The sequence below is a fragment of the Ahaetulla prasina genome, chromosome 15 (genome assembly GCF_028640845.1).
Source record: "Ahaetulla prasina isolate Xishuangbanna chromosome 15, ASM2864084v1, whole genome shotgun sequence".
Lineage (NCBI taxonomy): Eukaryota > Metazoa > Chordata > Lepidosauria > Squamata > Colubridae > Ahaetulla > Ahaetulla prasina.
Window position 1 is genome coordinate 4,852,978 of NC_080553.1, and position 19,610 is coordinate 4,872,587.

The 19,610-nt window shown below is 41.4% G+C and overlaps 1 protein-coding gene and 1 long non-coding RNA gene across 2 annotated transcripts in view; one reads left to right on the forward strand and one right to left on the reverse strand.

Annotated features, from left to right (window-relative positions):
• The window catches only part of TMEM132B (transmembrane protein 132B), a 252,044-nt gene that overhangs the window by 162,986 nt on the left and 69,448 nt on the right, over nt 1–19,610 (forward strand). Inside the window, exon 4 of the mRNA XM_058158473.1 lies at nt 983–1,169. Within this exon, the coding sequence (XP_058014456.1) occupies nt 983–1,169 (187 nt within the window). The remainder of the gene's footprint in view (nt 1–982; nt 1,170–19,610) is intronic.
• LOC131185698 (uncharacterized) overlaps nt 1,176–19,610 on the reverse strand; it is a 48,690-nt gene continuing 30,255 nt past the window's right edge. The window contains exon 3 of the long non-coding RNA XR_009152214.1: nt 1,176–1,237. This is a non-coding gene — a long non-coding RNA (uncharacterized LOC131185698). The remainder of the gene's footprint in view (nt 1,238–19,610) is intronic.

Below are 19,610 nucleotides of genomic sequence, written 5' to 3' on the forward strand. Positions count from 1 at the left end.
GATTGCTTTGTACGCTGTTGGGAACGGCTTGTGATTTCAACTCTCTGAGCTTATGGATGTGCTCTTGAAAAGAAAAAATAACAGGGAAGCATCCTGAACGCTGAGGTGTCTATTTAAAGTGAGGTCTGGGGTGGAAGGAGAACTCACGGAATATTTCATTTCCAAAATCTGGGAAATCTACATAATGACTGCTTCTGGTTGATGATATTCTACCAAGTCCACGTCAACTCAAAAATGGACTTTCTCCAGGGTAATTTATCCCCAACTGTTCCTTCAGCTCTTCTAGTGAAGAAGATTAGAAATCACTTCTAATTTTCTTTGTTCTAGACTCTTGAATTTGCCACGATAATAACCATGCTAGAGAGAGTTTACTTTTATATTTCTTATTTTTCTCTTAATTGCATTTCTAAAACCATCATTTTGGGGAGCTTAACTTGAATTTTTTTCTCCTTTCCCCCAGATCATAGCCAATAATAATAATAATAATAATAATAATAATAATAATAATAATAATAATAATAATGATGATGATGATGATGATGATGATGATGATGATGATGATGATGCAAATTCCTGCAATAACACCAGCAGAACTGCAAAGAACTGCACTACTCGGAACATCATATATTTTAAGAAGATACTTGGTTGCTACTTAGGATGCTGGCTGCAACCCATATTAGCACCGGTCAATGGTATCTGTGCTAACCCATATTAGCACCATTAGCACTGGTCAATGGTATCTGTGACACATTTTTAAATGTTGTTGACTGAGTTTCATGTTAATGAATAAAAGAGATAATAATAATAAAATAAATAAGTGGGCTTTTTATAAAATTCAGTCTTGTGAACCACAAGATGGGGGGCAGATAGACAGACAGACAGACAGACAGACAGATAGATAGATAGAAAGAAAGAAAGAAAGCAGAAACAAGTCCTACCTGAAGTTCCTACTGTTACCTTGTGTTTCTTTTCTCCCTCCCAGGATCAACATAACTTCTTACGAGATCTTTCAAATGGATTTTGAAATCGACAACAGCAGTGAGTTGGCTGGAGCCCAACAAATCACCTGGCAGGTCGAGTACCCTCGAGATGAGGCTGCAAGTGAGCTGGTGGTCTCCGAGATCTTTGTCAGCCAATCCATGTTCATGGGAATTGTTCCACTTGCAATGGTAAGAGTTTTGCTTTCCACAAAATGTTCTTGTTAGGTTTCTGCCAATTTCCCTTTTAATGAGGCTACCTAGTTAGGAAATGAAACCAATTGTAAGTTTACAGGGACAGAATCTTGAAAGGGTGAATTTTTTCATGATTGGATCTCAGTACAATCAGACCCAACTGGCCAGGTTAACAACAACAACAACAACAACAACAACAACAACAAAAGTGATATGTTCCAATCTTTGGTCTTCAGGAAAAAAGTGGTTGTAAGTCAAATTAGACTCCCCTTCCATTTCATTTGGCACTTCGGACCTAGAAATCCAGTTATTTATTAGGAGCTTCATGTCGGCATGTTCCCAAATGAAGCCAGCTCTGACCCTATGTAATTTATGTCCCAATCATGACCCTGTTTCCCCCCTCCCCCCAGGGTGTGTCATCAATCACATTCTCCAACGGAGCAATTTCGAGGGTTGTAGAGGTCACTCCCCTCCAGCCTCTGTGGGTAACCCTGAGATACAGCCTTGAGAGAGATAAGTCTGGAATGTGCATCTGTCTTTGGCTGCCGTGCCATTTCATTGGTTTCCCATTCTCCCCCTTGCTTATGGCAATTCGAGAGCCGGGCCAGGGATGATTTGCGAGGGATGATTTTCATTCACTCAACATTGTTCCTCTAGAGACAGAGAACTTCTTGAAGGTGAGGAATGTCAAAAGGAAGAATTCTTGTGACCCAGCACCATTTCCACAATGTCGGGCAGGTGTACTACAGGCAGGTGCTGTGAGAGACAAGTTGCAGTAGGGTTTCTATTGAAGGATTAAACCAAGCATAATGAAATGAGTTTTATTAAAGATCAGCGTGGAAGTGAGAACCTGGCTTCTCATGACTTCGTAAGCTAGAAAATTGGCCCTATTATCAAAACATTTAATTATCTTTCTGGAGAAGCAAGTCCTTTTGGCCGAGTCATCAACCATAATGTAGTCAGTGGGTTCTTTGCTGCTTTGTAGAGGGAGAGAGAAACTGGTTTTTTAAGTGTTCCCGACAGTCTGGATTCCTCACTGCACTTGTTTATTTTATTAAGCCCAATGAAAATGAATTGCCATTCCATTTTGGGACCATTAGACCTCATATGTTAATCTGCGCACCAGATGTTGAAAGAATCAATTATTAGGGACAGTTGGCTGCCAAGAAAGAGAAGCAATGAAGTTGCCCAGGAACAGAGCAACAGACGTTGCCATCTCAAGCAAGGGTTGGCGTGCCAGCAAATGCTAATTGTCACCGAACAAATGCAGCCACTTGTATTCCTGAAGAGTCAAGTGCAGAGTTTCTCAAAGTCTCTTCAACTTGGCATCTGACTCTTCAAACATCAAGTGGCAGAATAACAGAGTTGGAAGGGACCTTGGAGGTCTCTTGTCCAACCCCCTGCTCAAACAGGAGACCCCATACCATTCCAGACAAATGGTCATTAATCTCTTCTTAAATGCCTCCAGTGATGGAGCAGTCACAACTTCTGCAGGCTTTCAACTAGTTAATTGTTCTCACTGCCAAGAAATTTATCCTTAGTTCTAGGTTGGCCCTTTCCTTGATCAGTTTGTTTCTTCTTTGTTTTTGTTTTTTTTGAAATATATATTTTTATTTATATATAAATATTTTTAAAATATTGTCTTGCCTTTTTGTACTTTTGAAAATTGATTGTCCCCTGATTGTGGCAGCCCCTAAAATATTGAAACACTGCTATCATGTCCTCCATAGTCCTTCTTTCCATTAAACTGGACATACCCAATTCTTGAAACCATTCTTCATATGCTTTAGCCTCCAGTCCCCTAATTACCTTTGCTACTTTGACACTGTTAGAACAGTTTGGGGTATGAGATTGGGCTGTTTCTGGTCCATATACCATGTTTCCCCTAAAATAAGATTGAGTCTTAAATTAATTTTTGCTCCAAAAGGCGCATTAGGGCTTATTTTCTGGTTAGGTCTTATTTTTGGGGAAATACAGTACTAAATGCATCCAACTGGCTGACAATCTTACCTGGGGCTTATTTTGGGGGGGGTAGGGTTTATATTCCCCTTCATGGATTACTGCCTTGTTGTGGCGAAGGGGCTTGCATAGCTCAATGAAGTTATGAGCTATGTCGTGCTGGGACACCCAAGACAGACAGGTCATGGCAGAGAGTTCTGACAAAATGTGACTCCCTGGAGAAGGAAATTGCAACCCACTCCAGGATCTTTGCCATGAAAACCCCATGGACAGTACAAAAAGGAAAAAAGAGATGATGCTGGAAGATGAGCCCCTCAGGTCAGAAGGTGTCCAATATGCTACTGGGGAAGAGCAGAGGGCTAGTACTAGTAGCGCCAGAAAGAATGAAGCGACTGGGCCAAAGCTGAAACGACGCTCAGCTGTGGATGTATCTGGTGGTGAAAGGAAAGTCCGATGCTGTAAAGATTTTTTCTCCATAGGAACCTGGAATGTAAGGTCCATGAATCAAGGCAAGCTGGACGTGGTCAAACAAGAGATGACAAGACTGAATATCGACATCTTAGGAATCAGCGAACTAAAGTGGACAGGAATGGGCGAATTTAATTCAGATGACCATCAGGTATACTACTGTGGGCAAGAATCCCTCAGAAGAAATGGAGGAGTCCTTCATAATCAATAAAAGAATAGGAAAAGCAATACTGGGATACAATGCCCAAAATGACAGAATGATCTCAGTTCGAATCCAAGGCAAACCATTCAATATCACAGTAGTCCAAGTCTATGCCCCAACCACTGGTGCTGAAGAGGATGAATCATGGAGAAAGCTAGGGAGTTCCAGAAAAACATCTACTTCTGCTCCATTGACTATGCTAAAGCCTTTGATTGTGTGGATCACAACAAATTGTGGCAAGTTCTTAAAGAGATGGGAGTACCAGACCATCTTATTTGCCTCTTGAGAAACCTATATGCGGGTCAAGAAGTAACAGTGAGAACTGGACACGGAACCACTGATTGGTTCAAAATTGGGAAAGGAGTCCGGCAAGGCTGTATGCTATCAGCCTGCCTATTTAATTTATATGCAGAACACATAATGAGAAAGGCAGGGCTAGATGAATCAAAAATTGGAACTAAGATTGTCGGAAGAAATATCAACAACCTCAGATATGCAGAAGATACCACTCTAATGGCAGAAAGCGAAGAAGAACTAAAGAGCCTCTTGATACGGGTGAAGGAGGAGAGTGCAAAAGTTGGCTTGAAACCCAACATTAAGAAAACTAAGATCATGGCATCCAGCCCTCTCAATTCCTGCCAGATAAATGGGGAAGAAATGGAGGTAGTGACAGATTTTATTTTTTCCAAAATCACCGCAGATGGGGACTGCAGCCAGGAAATTAAAAGACGCTTGCTCCTGGGGAGGAAAGCTATGGCAAATCTAGACAGCATACTAAAAAGTAGAGACATCACCCTGCCAACAAAAGTGTGTATAGTCAAGGCTATAGTTTTCCCAGCTGCAGTGTTTGGCTGTAAAAGTTGGACCATAAGAAAGGCTGAGCGCCAAAGAATTGAGGCCTTTGAACTCTGGTGCTGGAGAAGACTCCTGCGAGTCCCTTGGACTGCAAGGCGAACAAACAAGTCAGTCCTAGAGGAGATCAACCCTGACTGCTCTTTAGAAGGCCAGATCCTGAAGATGAAACTCAAATACTTTGGCCACCTAATGAGAAGGAAGGACTCACTGGAGAAGAGCCTCATGCTGGGAAAGATTGAGGGCAAAAGAAGAAAGGGACGACAGAGAACGATGTGGCTGGATGGAGTCACTGTAGCAGTAGGCATGAGCTTAAATGGACTCCAGAGGATGGTAGAGGATAGGAAGGGCTAGAGGAACGTTGTCCATGGAGTCACGATGGGTCAGACAAGACTTTGCAACTAACAACAAAGGGCTTATATTATGACCATCCTGAAAAAACATGCTAGGACTTATTTTCCATTTGGGTCTTATTTTTGGGGAAACAGGGTAGTTTAAACAAAACCTTGAGTTGTAGGTGCAGAGAACTTAACCTGGGCTAAAATTTCTCCCAAACCTTGTCCCATCTAATCAGCTATTCTCCAGCTTTTTAGCTGGCATTTCAAAAGTCTTCCGTTCAAAAATTTCCATCAAGCTTTATGTCAGAGGTCAGAAGGAACCAAGCTGATACAAAACATAAATAAATTCCAGAAATTAGAGATAAATAATACTTGTTGAAAGAACGTAGCAACCTGATGCCTGAAATTTCAGCTCCTGTTGCGACGCAATGGAGAATCTCCACCGAGCAATAATATTATGTTGTTTGGCCGCCTCTTTTGAGCTGGCCGGTCTGTCTCCATCGCTCCTTTGTTTTTGAAACTGTCAGATCTCCCATCCTGCTGTTTTTCCACCACCTGCTTGAGAAATTAACTCTCACATCCATGGTTGGGCTGAATCCTGGCAGAAATAGCTCAACTGCAGAATAACAGAGACCGAGTTGGTCAGCCAAGAGTTAACAGCTCAATGGGCTGCCTCCTGCTGGATACTTACGCGCCATTATTAACACGCTAAGCACTTTCCCAATCTTCTTAGTGTGGGGCCTACATACGATCAATTCCCAGAGGAGTTGCAATATCCCAGCCTAGCAATTATCCCATAGACTGCAAAGGGCAATTTTGTGCCCAACGTTTCAGCACAGCCAATAAGCTTTCTTGACTTATTTTTAGAAGACATGTCAGCCTCAAATCATCCGGCGTAAAACTATGGTTTCAGGACAGAGGAATGGGTCGAAGCTGTACATCCGCCCAAAGTGTGATGAACAAACACACCTGCGTTTATGTTATGTTCCCAAGAGCATGAAATAGACACCTTGTCCCAACAAAAATACCTTTTTATTAAGTTACTGTGAATTCTTCTCATTCACATCCAGCAAGTCTTTCAAGGGAGAATTTACAGTCACAGACCTTATCTGGCTTGGAGAGCTGCCAGGCCGATATCTTCAAAACTTGGCAAGGAGTCTCAGAGAGTCACGAACCAATTAAGCAAACTAATTGTCCCCTGCAAACTCCCATCCCCTTTCACTCCTCTTTATTCCCTATGGAAGGGGCCATTCACGGTCCACCTGTGGCTTTACTCCTGAGTCAACCCTTGTTCTTTAGCTGTTTCCTTTTCATGCGCACACTGGGAACAGGCTCCAGCTGTACTTCTGCCCCACTGATGTCTGACTCCGAAGGCAGCTGACAACTGTCAGATAGCCCTGGCCCCATCTCTGCCTCCAATGCAGAGCACTTATCAGAGCCTTCCCCAGACTCCAGGACTGGTCCATGTTCTTCCCCAACCTCCTCACTGTCTGCCACCAGCTCAGCTGGTGGGCCACAACAGTTTAAGATGCTCCTGGCAAGTGTGGTGTGCACACTCACGAAGCACCATTTGCGCTCCAGGTCTGGATTTCTACAGGCATGTTGCATGTCGGTCTCGCTGGATACATCTGTGCCCATGGTTGCTGTTGGGGACTTTTCTGGCTGGCTTCTGACAAGGAAAGTTGAAGGGAGAAGCTTTATGCATGCACAAGTCACTTAACAATTGCAGCAATTCACTTAACAACCCTGGCAAAAAGGGTCATAAAATCAGGCAGGACTGACTTAACGCCTGCTTTGCTTAGGAAAATTGGGGGAATTCTCGTCCCAATTGTGGTTGTATGTCGAAGATGACCTATCCTCCATAAATCTTTTCATCCCTGTCTTTGGAAACCCTGTTTTCCCCCTACAAAAATGAGCTCTTTCTTTTGAGTGGTGGCGGGCTAATATTGTGAATCACTTCAAACCGTGGATGGTCTTATATACTCCAGTAAGATTTCTTTTTAAATGGGAAATTGAATAATGGCATTTCTGCCCCTCTCTCTCCACTCCATTCTGAGCTGCCCAAAGGCTGAACTGCTGACAAGAACAACCAGGAAAAATGGCCCTTAAAAGAAGCTGCCTTCCATAACTCAAGCCTGAAAGGGGGAAAAAATTGCTGAGTACATTAATTTCGGAATATTTGGGCAGAAGTAGCCAAAATGCTTCCAGGTATTGCTATTCAGGGGGCAATGCAACCCCTGGAGGATATTTTTCACTGATGATATATAGGCAGAGTGAGTATGAAAACGGGTTACTAACTCTGGCAGGCTTTGGTCCAAAAAAAGCTGAGAAATTTCTTCAGCTTGGGGAAGAGTTGTTTTCACTTCTGCAACATTCCTAATCCCAGCATTTCTCTCTCTCTCTCTCCCTCTCTCTCTCTCTCTCTCTCTCTCTCTGTTTTATTCAATTTATTCAAAATGGTAGAAAGGATGACTTAGGAATGTGGGAATATGTCTCCTTTTTCAAAGTTTCTTTCCAAGATTTCTTTCTAAGAGAGCAAACCCTGTTCCTTTGTAACACTGATGATGTTACCTAGTTGGGTCGTGAAACATCTGCAAGAAAACAGCCAAGTTCAGACAGCACCAAAGCTTCCACAGTCCTTCTCCTTCTCTTTCTCCTTCTCTTTCTCCTTCATCCTTTCCTCGTCCTCCTGAAACTCTCTTTTAGCACTGATTTTGTTCCCTAGTTGAGTCATGAAATATCTACAAGAAAATAACCAAGGACCCCACAGGCTATCTCCTTCTCCTCTTCCTCCTCTCTTTCTTCATCTCTTCCAAATACCTCACAGGCCTCCTCTTCTTCCTCCCCCCCTTTTTTTGTTTACATTTATATCCCGCCCTTCTCCGAAGACTCAGGGCGGCTTACAGTGTATAAGGCAATAGTCTCATTCTATTTGTATATTTACAAAGTCAACTTATTGCCCCCCCCAACAATCTGGGTCCTCATTTTACCTACCTTATAAAGGATGGAAGGCTGAGTCAACCTTGGGCCGGGCTTGAACCTGCAGTAATTGCAAGCAGCTGTGTTCTAATAACAGGCTTCTAACAGCCTGAGCTATCACGGCCCCTCCTCTCTGCCAACCCCATTCCCTTCTATCACTGATGTTATTTCCTAATTGGGTCATGAAACATCTGCAAGAAAACTGCCAAGTTCAGAGAGCACTAAAGATCCCACAGTTCAACCCTGAGCTACAAATATTTTTTTCTATTTGTCTTTCCAAGCTTGTTTATCAAGACTCTCTCTCTCTCTCTCTCTCTCTCTCCCTCTCTCCCTCTCTCTCTCTCTCTCTCTCTCTCAAGCATTGCCCCCACCCTCAATTCTCTCTCTCAGGGCACCAGCCCAGATTCTCATTTGATGCGCTGTCTAGCGTCAGATCAGTGAGTTCATTGTATCTAATTTCCCCCGGGCCCATCCTTACCCAACTGGTTGGGAAAAGTTTATCTTGCTTTCGGTCCTCCTAATGACTTTGTACGACTTCGCATCTGATTGGGTTGGTCAGCCCATAAACCGAATACAATTACCGGGCCCATCGGGCCTCTGAAGGGAGCCGTGAACCAAATGAGGTTGTGATGCAAACCCCATAACTCCTCTACTCGCCTGCATAAATCCTCATTTTGATCCAATTTTGGCTGGCTGGCCTTCTTACGGAGGGGTGTCTTTTGACTGGCTAAGCTACCTTTTGTTCTAGTGCTACCTTGCCTGGAAATTATTTCTGTTATGTTAGAGACGCTCCAGTCCTTTAATAAAACAAATGAGCAGTCAAAAGGGGAAAAAAAAGGGGAAAAGAAAACCTCATTTAAGTGCTCAAACTTTTACTTGTCTCCTCTCCTCCTCCACCCTACACTCTTCTCCTCTTCTACCCTCTTCCTTCCTCTTCTCCTCTTTCCTACCTCCTACTCTCTCTTTTTTCCTCCCCACCATTCTAAAATGGCAACTGGTCAGACCCGACCCTACATTAATTATTTATACATCTTCAATAATCCTGTACATTAACCATCACTCCATCACTAACCTCAACCCCCAATTCCTTCCCTTTACCCCCACCCCCACCCCGACTTCCCAGAACAAAATGCAGGGTATCAAAACTAACAATCATAATCTAAAATAATTCCTAAATTATAATCTCCAGTCTCTCCACGCTTATTCACACTCTCAATTCCCCTCTCCTTCAAAAATATATCTAATACAAATTATTTCCTAAATTTACTCATATGCTATTTGATATTTTTTTATCTGATACTTATTTTGAATATAATCAATCCACATTTTCCATTCTAAAATATATTTTTCTTGTGTATAGTCTTTCAAGTAAGCAGAAATTTTTGCCATTTCTGCCAGATTTGATACTTTAAGAGTCCATTCTTCAATTGTAGGTAATTCTTCTTTCTTCCAATATTGAGCAATACCTTCTTTTCTGATAGGCACCAATCATTTTCGAGGATTGATTTTATTTTGATTACTAATGACTTGTATTCTAGAGTGAAGAAGACGAAGATTTCTCCCTAGATCTTGGTTGGATCTCTCCTTGATTAGTTTCCATCCCTTGCTTCTAGTCCTGCCCTCAGGAGCTTTGGAGAATAAATTTATTTATTTATTTTGTCACAACATCATACAAAAAGATTATATAGTATATACATATATAAACATATATAGGAAGAAGAAAAGAAAAACAATAGGACAGGAACGGTAGGCACGTTTGTGCGCTTATGCACGCCCCTTATGGTCCTCTTAGGAATGGGGTGAGGTCAATAATAGAAAGTTTTTGGTTAAAGCTTTTAGGATTATGGGAAGAGAAATTGACCCTCAAATGTGGCAGCCCCTCAAATACTGGAATCCTGACTGCTATCCTGTCATACCTAGTCCTAAAATGACAGTCCGTTTACAGGTTTTTCTGTATGTCTGAATGTCAGATTGAAGAGTTAAAAAAAATGAGAAGACACCTCCATGTTTTTTGAGGGCCAAATGATTTTCTTAGAAGCAACCTAAGTAAGGAATTGGGTATGTCTAGTTTGATGGAGGGGTGAGGACTAGGGGTGACATGATAGCAGTGTTCTGATATCTCAGGGGCTGCAGAAAGAAGAGGGGTGTGTGTCAACCTATTCTCCAAAGCACCTCAAGGCAAGGAGGACAAGAAACCATGGATAGAAACTAATCAAGGAAAGAAGCACCAAGATCTAAGGAAAAATGTCCTGATAGTTAAAACAATTAATCAGTGGGTCAGCGAATGGCTCCAGTGACGTCACCCTCCTGCTGGGTGCTCAAACAGAGCACTCCGTGTTAGAAGATTGTAAAAGTCAGTGAAACAGAAAATAAATCACTGTTCACTGAGCTTAGCATAATCTCTGGGTGAAAGAGATTATCAGAATTGTGGAAGAGTGGCAGGTCTGACAGGGGGTTTGCTCTTAAGAGCGAATTTTCCTGGATTTATGACCCCACCGAATTCCACTCCTTCCAACTTCAGCACGCCCCTGTTTTTATCAGGGAAAAGGAGAGGAATGTTGCTTCTGCTCTAGAGAACTTATTAAATTGATTGATATTCCAAGCAGACGGGAATTTCATGCGTTCGAACTTTGATGTAGAATCAGCACGGCAAGTACCGACTCCCTTTTTGAAATTTGAAACCTTTCTTTGTCTTTGATTAATTGACTTTTAAAATGGCGTCTAAAAGTGAAAGTAAAAATTTTTTAGTACGATGAAGCAGCGTTACTTGTGGATTGTTACAAACGGAGTTTTTTTATACTGAAAGGAGGGAAGGAGAGTTATTAAGTTTGAATTCCTGATTCTTTTGAAGACAGAATGGCAGCTAAACCTTTAAAGCCTTCTGGAAGAAGGGGATCTGAACCAAGTCTTGAGGAAATATTGAAAGAACAATTAAAACTTTCTGAAGATAGGCAAAAAGAGATGATGGAGAATTTTAATGCAAAAATAAGAGAAGATATTCTTATGGCAGTTCAAGGACTGAGTAAAAAAATTGAAGGATTGGAAGTGGAAATGCAACAGATCTCTCAGTCAAATAAGTATTTAGAAGATGAAATGAAAGGTGTTCAGAAAAAAGTGGATCAAAATGAAGATCAGGTTGTGATATTACAATATAAACTTATGGAAGGAGCTCTTAGAATTCGTGGTATGCGAGAAGAGCGTGGAGAAGACTTAAGAAAAATTATATCAGAAGCATTGGCTGAATTTATTGAAGCGGACCCCCAAGAGGTAGCTTACCAAATTGATAAAATATATAGAGTTAATTCTTGGATTGCAAGACAGAGAAAGCTTCCTCGGGACATTGTGGTTTATTTTGTGAAAAGGACTATGAGAAATCAAATTCTGCAAGTTTCATATCAGACAACTTTAAAAATTGGAGAACAGGAGTTGAAGGTGTTGAAAGAGATTCCTTCAAAGATGTTAAGAGACAGGAAGCAATTTGCTTTTTTTACACAAGAACTTAAAAAACATCAGATTCAATTCAGATGGGAGGTGCCAGTTGGACTGACACTATTCTATCAAGGAAGGAGATATAGAATTGACACGGTTTTAAAGGCAAAGGATTTTCTTTCTACAGTTTTGAAAGTCGAAATAGAAGTGATAGAAAAACTTCAAGAGACTCAAGAAGGCGTGGTGACCCAAGAGCCTTTATTGCTGCCAGTATTAGAGGAACCACAAGAGCAAAGGGTGACAAGAGGAGCCCTTAAGCGTAAAGAAGAGCAACAAAGAGGATGAGGGACTGGAGGCTAAAACATATGAAGAACGTTTGCAGGAACTGGGTATGTCTAGTTTAATGAAAAGAAGGAAAATATTTCACTACTTGAAACAATTTAAAATGATGTGATTTGTTTGCAAGAGACACATATAAAATTATCAGACCAAAATATTTAGTTAATTCAAAATTGGGTAACCATTTTGTTGCATCAGCTTTGGAAAAGAAGCATGGAATTGTTGTATATATCAGGAAGGATATACCAGCTAAGCTAATTGAGGCAGATATTCAAGGAAGATTTATTGCTATTGAACTGGTGATAGATGCAAAAAAGACTTTGTTGATAGGTATTTACGCACCTAATCAGCAACAAGAAAAGTTTTACAGAATGTTACATGAGAGGTTGACCCTCTGGGATTATAGTTCGTTTATTTTATTAGGAGACTGGAATGGAGTAATTGATACAAGAAGGGATAAGAGAACTTCCTCCAAGAAGATACCTATACATGCAAAATTACCAAAATCTTTTTTTGAAATGATGGAAGACTTTGAGTTTAGAGATATATGGAGGTTACGGAATCCAGATGAGAGAGATTTTACTTTTTTTTCTGATAGGCATCAATCTTTTTCACGCATTGATTTTATTTTAATTTCTAATGACTTGCTTTCTAGGGTGAAGAAAACGAAGATATTTTCGAGGTGTTTAACTGACCATAGCCCAGTATGGATGGAATTATTACAAGGGAAAAAAGGTGGTAGAACATGGAGGTTGAATGAAAATCTGTTTAGATATGAGGATAATGTAACTTATTGTAAGAAACAGTTAAAAGAATTTTTTGATTTTAATATGTACAAAGGGATACCTATAGGAACTGTGGGAAGCAGCAAAGCGTTTATTAGAGGGATATTGATTTATTTGGACAACAGGCAAAGGAATAATAAACAAAAGCAGCGTAGATATTTGGAAGAAGAAATTCAAAGGAAGCAACAGTTATTAATTCAAAACCAGCACCTTGAACTGGATCTGGAAACAAACTGGTTTGTTCCCAATGCATTCACAAAAGACTTGGGAATGGGGATGGATCCAGATGTGGAGTAGCAGCTGGGCATATTGGAAAATATCAGGGGTTGGGACTCATGCTAGTCTGAAGGAAAGAAGATTTAGATCCTCCAAATAGATAGTTTGGAACCATTCCCCATATTTTTTTTTGTACATGCCAAATTTTCAAAACAGTCACCTTCGAAATTATTAAGTTGCCAAATACAATTACCTTAAAAATATCAGAGCAGCTGTTCGGGCATATTGGTCCAGTTGAAAGCTTCCCCCATCCAGGGTCTTCAAACAGCTGCCCAAGGTTAATATCTCTAATGCCTTATTCATTTATCATTTTTTTTGAGGTGTGTGTGTGTCTAGGGGAGGGGTAGATTTTGTTCTTTTAAAGCAGGGGTAATTAACCTTTTTATACCTACCACCCACTTTTGTATCTCTGTTAGTAGTAAAATTTTCTAACCACCCACCGGTTCCACAGTAATGGTGATTTATAAAGTGTATTGTTATCTGTGCATGCCTCTCACGCATCGTGGATTGGGGTTGTGGGGGGGGGGCGCTTGCTACCAGCTCCACTTGTCTGTTACAGCTGGGTGGTGTGGGGGGAGATGTGCGAGCTATTCTGGGATGAGGCTCTTTTATTTGCGGTTTGCACTATCGCGCCATTTAGTTTCACTTACGTAACGTGAACTAAACTTATGCGCGGGCGATACAAATAGTATATTTTCAGAAATTTAAAATTGTCACAGGGAATTTTATGAAAACCTAATGAAAATGTTTTTAAATAATGCTATGAAAATTTTTTAAAAAGTCAATTAAATTAAAAAAAAGGAAAGTGCTTCAGTATCGGACAAAATTCCTACCGCCCACCATGAAAGCTGGAACACCCACTAGTGGACGGTAGGGACCAGGTTGACTACTGCTGTTTTAAAGCATCCTATCTCTCACATGCTCTTGGCAAGCTCAGAAACTAGTGATAAAATTAAAAGGCATTCTCAGAATTTTATACTGCACTATATGCAAAAGACAAAATATTGGATAGGGATATTTATTTATTTGGACAACAGGCAAAGGAATAATAAACAAAAGCAGCGTAGATATTTGGAAGAAGAAATTCAAAGGAAGCAACAGTTATTAATTCAAAACCCACAAGATCATAAACTTAAAGAGGCTATAAAAATATTACAGAGTCAATTTAATATGTTAATGGCAGACCAGGTGGCAACGAATATACAATATGCTAAACATAATACTTTTGTAATGCAAATAAACCTGGGAGATGGTTGGCATATAATTTAAGGAAGAAACAGAAAGCACGTGTCATACAAAAATAGAATATAAAGGTAAAGAGACATATCAACAGGATAAAATTAACGGAATGAATGCAGAAGTCCTGGAAATGTATCATAGAATCATAGGGCTGAAAGGGACTTTGGAGGTCTTCTAGTCCAGCTCCCCACCTGCCCAAGACAGGAAACCTTATTCCATTTGGGACAAATGGCTATCCAGTTTTTTCTTGAAGAGCACCCACAACTCCAGGAGGCAATCTGTCCCATTTGATTAATTGTTCTTGTTGTCAAGAAATTTGTTCTTAGCTCCTTAGAGCCTAAGGCTTGTTTTCCAGACCTGTCACCAGTGGTGGGATTCAAATAATTTAACAACCGGTTTGCTTGAACCGCCCGAACCAGCTGAATCCCATCACTGCATGTCACCGTCTTGACTCTGATTTGAAAGGAATATTTTAATGTTAGGTTTTATGTAGTTATTGGGTCAGTTAGTCTGTGATTTCAAACATTGGGCTTGTGAAAAGATCTCTCAGTTCGAATCCAAGGCAAACCATTCAATATCACAGTAGTCCAAGTCTATGCCCCAACCACTGGTGCTGAAGAGGCTGGATCATGGAGAAAGCTAGGGAGTTCCAGAAAAACGTCTACTTCTGCTTCATTGACTATGCTAAAGCCTTCGATTGTGTGGATCACAACAATTGTGGGAAAGTCTTAAAGAGATGGGAGTATCAGACCATCTTATTTGTCTCTTGAGAAACCTGTATGCGGGTCAAGAAGCAACAGTGAGAACTGGACACGGAACCACTGATTGGTTCAAAATTGGGAAAGGAATCCGGCAAGGCTGTATACTATCACCCTGCCTATTTAACTTATCTGCAAAGCACATCATGAGAAAGGTGGAGCTAGATGAATCAAAAATTGGAATTAAGGTTGCCGGAAGAAATATTAACAACCTCAGATATGCAGATGATACACTCTAATGGCAGAAAGCGAAGTAGAACTAAAGAGCCTCTTGATGCAGGTGAAGGAGGAGAGTGCAAAAGTTGGCTTGAAACTCAGCATTAAGAAAACTAAGATCATGGCATCCATCCCTCTCAATTCCTGGCAGATAGATGGGGAAGAAATGGAGGTAGTGACAGATTTTATTTTTCCAAAATCACCGCAGATGGGGACTGTTTTATTAGAATAATTAAAGCGATTTATGGAGAGCAAACAGCACAGATTATAGTAAATGGTAGTTTGACAGAAGTTATTAAGATTGCGAAAGGAACAAGCCAGGGATGTCCCTTATCACCATTATTGTTTGTTTTGTCTCTGGAACCATTATTAGATAAAATACGAGAATTAATGAAAATAGAGGAATTAAGATTAGACAATATGAGTACAAAGTTAGAGCTTTTGCAGATGATGTAGTAGTTACGTTAATGAATCCTATAAATTCAAGTAGATTTTGTTGGAAGTAATTGATAAATATGGAAAGGTATCAGGATTTAAAATAAATCAGAAAAAGACAAAGGTGTTAATTAATAATATGACTTTACAACAGAACCAAAAACTAGAGGAAATGACAGGATTTGAGGTAGTAAAAAAGGTTAAATATTTAGGGGTCTATATTAGCACATCGAACAAGAAACTTTATAAGAATAATTATGACTTGCTATGGCAAATCTAGACAGCATACTAAAAGCAGAGACATCACCCTGCCAACAAAAGTGTGTATAGTCAAGGCTATAGTTTTCCCAGCTGCAGTGTTTGGCTGTAAAAGTTGGACCATAAGAAAGGCTGAGCGCCAAAGAATTGAGGCCTTTGAACTCTGGTGCTGGAGAAGACTCCTGCGAGTCCCTTGGACTGCAAGGCGAACAAACAAGTCAGTCCTAGAGGAGATCAACCCTGACTGCTCTTTAGAAGGCCAGATCCTGAAGATGAAACTGAAATACTTTGGCCACCTAATGAGAAGGAAGGACTCACTGGAGAAGAGCCTAATGCTGGGAAAGATTGAGGGCAAAAGAAGAAAGGGACGACAGAGAACGATGTGGCTGGATGGAGTCACTGTAGCAGTAGGCATGAGCTTAAATGGACTCCAGAGGATGGTAGAGGATAGGAAGGGCTAGAGGAACGTTGTCCATGGAGTCACGATGGGTCAGACAAGACTTTGCAACTAACAACAAAGGGCTTATATTATGACCATCCTGAAAAAACATGCTAGGACTTATTTTCCATTTGGGTCTTATTTTTGGGGAAACAGGGTAGTTTAAACAAAACCTTGAGTTGTAGGTGCAGAGAACTTAACCTGGGCTAAAATTTCTCCCAAACCTTGTCCCATCTAATCAGCTATTCTCCAGCTTTTTAGCTGGCATTTCAAAAGTCTTCCGTTCAAAAATTTCCATCAAGCTTTATGTCAGAGGTCAGAAGGAACCAAGCTGATACAAAACATAAATAAATTCCAGAAATTAGAGATAAATAATACTTGTTGAAAGAACGTAGCAACCTGATGCCTGAAATTTCAGCTCCTGTTGCGACGCAATGGAGAATCTCCACCGAGCAATAATATTATGTTGTTTGGCCGCCTCTTTTGAGCTGGCCGGTCTGTCTCCATCGCTCCTTTGTTTTTGAAACTGTCAGATCTCCCATCCTGCTGTTTTTCCACCACCTGCTTGAGAAATTAACTCTCACATCCATGGTTGGGCTGAATCCTGGCAGAAATAGCTCAACTGCAGAATAACAGAGACCGAGTTGGTCAGCCAAGAGTTAACAGCTCAATGGGCTGCCTCCTGCTGGATACTTACGTGCCATTATTAACACACTAAGCACTTTCCCAATCTTCTTAGTGTGGGGCCTACATACGATCAATTCCCAGAGGAGTTGCAATATCCCAGCCTAGCAATTATCCCATAGACTGCAAAGGGCAATTTTGTGCCCAACGTTTCAGCACAGCCAATAAGCTTTCTTGACTTATTTTTAGAAGACATGTCAGCCTCAAATCATCCGGCGTAAAACTATGGTTTCAGGACAGAGGAATGGGTCGAAGCTGTACATCCGCCCAAAGTGTGATGAACAAACACACCTGCGTTTATGTTATGTTCCCAAGAGCATGAAATAGACACCTTGTCCCAACAAAAATCCCTTTTTATTAAGTTACTGTGAATTCTTCTCATTCACATCCAGCAAGTCTTTCAAGGGAGAATTTACAGTCACAGACCTTATCTGGCTTGGAGAGCTGCCAGGCCGATATCTTCAAAACTTGGCAAGGAGTCTCAGAGAGTCACGAACCAATTAAGCAAACTAATTGTCCCCTGCAAACTCCCATCCCCTTTCACTCCTCTTTATTCCCTATGGAAGGGGCCATTCACGGTCCACCTGTGGCTTTACTCCTGAGTCAACCCTTGTTCTTTAGCTGTTTCCTTTTCATGCGCACACTGGGAACAGGCTCCAGCTGCCCCACTGATGTCTGACTCCGAAGGCAGCTGACAACTGCCAGATAGCCCTGGCCCCATCTCTGCCTCCAATGCAGAGCACTTATCAGAGCCTTCCCCAGACTCCAGGACTGGTCCATGTTCTTCCCCAACCTCCTCACTGTCTGCCACCAGCTCAGCTGGTGGGCCACAACAGTTTAAGATGTTCCTGGCAAGTGTGTTGTGCACACTCACAAAGCACCATTTGCACTCCAGGTCTGGATTTCTACAGGCATGTTGCATGTCGGTCTTGCTGGATACATCTGTGCCCATGGTTGCTGTTGGGGACTTTTCTGGCTGGCTTCTGACAAGGAAAGTTGAAGGGAGAAGCTTTATGCATGCACAAGTCACTTAACAATTGCAGCAATTCACTTAACAACCCTGGCAAAAAGGGTCATAAAATCAGGCAGGACTGACTTAACACCTGCTTTGCTTAGGAAAATTGGGGGAATTCTCATCCCAATTGTGGTTGTATGTCGAAGATGACCTATCCTCCATAAATCTTTTCATTCCCTGTCTTTGGAAACCCTGTTTTCCCCCTACAAAAAATGAGCTCTTTCTTTTGAGTGGTGGCGGGCTAATATTGTGAATCACTTCAAACCGTGGATGGTCTTATATACTCCAGTAAGATTTCTTTTTAAATGGGAAATTGAATAATGGCATTTCTGCCCCTCTCTCTCCACTCCATTCTGAGCTGCCCAAAGGCTGAACTGCTGACAAGAACAACCAGGAAAAATGGCCCTTAAAAGAAGCTGCCTTCCATAACTCAAGCCTGAAAGGGGGGAAAAATTGCTGAGTACATTAATTTCGGAATATTTGGGCAGAAGTAGCCAAAATGCTTCCAGGTATTGCTATTCAGGGGGCAATGCAACCCCTGGAGGATATTTTTCACTGATGATATATAGGCAGAGTGAGTATGAAAACGGGTTACTAACTCTGGCAGGCTTTGGTCCAAAAAAAGCTGAGAAATTTCTTCAGCTTGGGGAAGAGTTGTTTTCATTTCTGCAACATTCCTAATCCCAGCATTTCTCTCTCTCTCTCTCTCTCTGTTTTATTCAATTTATTCAAAATGGTAGAAAGGATGACTTAGGAATGTGGGAATATGTCTCCTTTTTCAAAGTTTCTTTCCAAGATTTCTTTCTAAGAGAGCAAACCTGTTCCTTTGTAACACTGATGATGTTACCTAGTTGGGTCGTGAAACATCTGCAAGAAAACAGCCAAGTTCAGACAGCACCAAAGCTTCCACAGTCCTTCTCCTTCTCTTTCTCCTTCTCTTTCTCCTTCATCCTTTCCTCGTCCTCCTGAAACTCTCTTCTAGCACTGATTTTGTTCCCTAGTTGAGTCATGAAATGTCTACAAGAAAATAACCAAGGACCCCACAGGCTATCTCTTTCTCCTCTTCCTCCTCTCCTTCTTCATCTCTTCCAAATACCTCACAGGCCTCCTCTTCTTCCTCCCCCCCCCTTTTTTTGTTTACATTTATACCCTGCCCTTCTCCGAAGACTCAGGGCGGCTTACAGTGTATAAGGCAATAGTCTCATTCTATTTGTATATTTACAAAGTCAATTTATTGCCCCCCCAACAATCTGGGTCCTCATTTTACCTACCTTATAAAGGATGGAAGGCTGAGTCAACCTTGGGCCGGGCTTGAACCTGCAGTAATTGCAGGCTGCTGTGTTCTAATAACAGGCTTCTAACAGCCTGAGCTATCACGGCCCCTCCTCTCTGCCAACCCCATTCCCTTCTATCACTGATGTTATTTCCTAATTGGGTCATGAAACATCTGCAAGAAAACTGCCAAGTTCAGAGAGCACTAAAGATCCCACAGTTCAACCCTGAGCTACAAATATTCTTTTCTATTTGTCTTTCCAAGCTTGTTTATCAAGACTCTCTCTCTCTCTCTCCCTCCCTCCCTCCCTCTCTCTCTCTCCCTCTCTCTCTCTCTCTCTCAAGCATTGCCCCCACCCTCAATTCTCTCTCTCAGGGCACCAGCCCAGATTCTCATTTGATGCGCTGTCTAGCGTCAGATCAGTGAGTTCATTGTATCTAATTTCCCCCGGGCCCATCCTTACCCAACTGGTTGGGAAAAGTTTATCTTGCTTT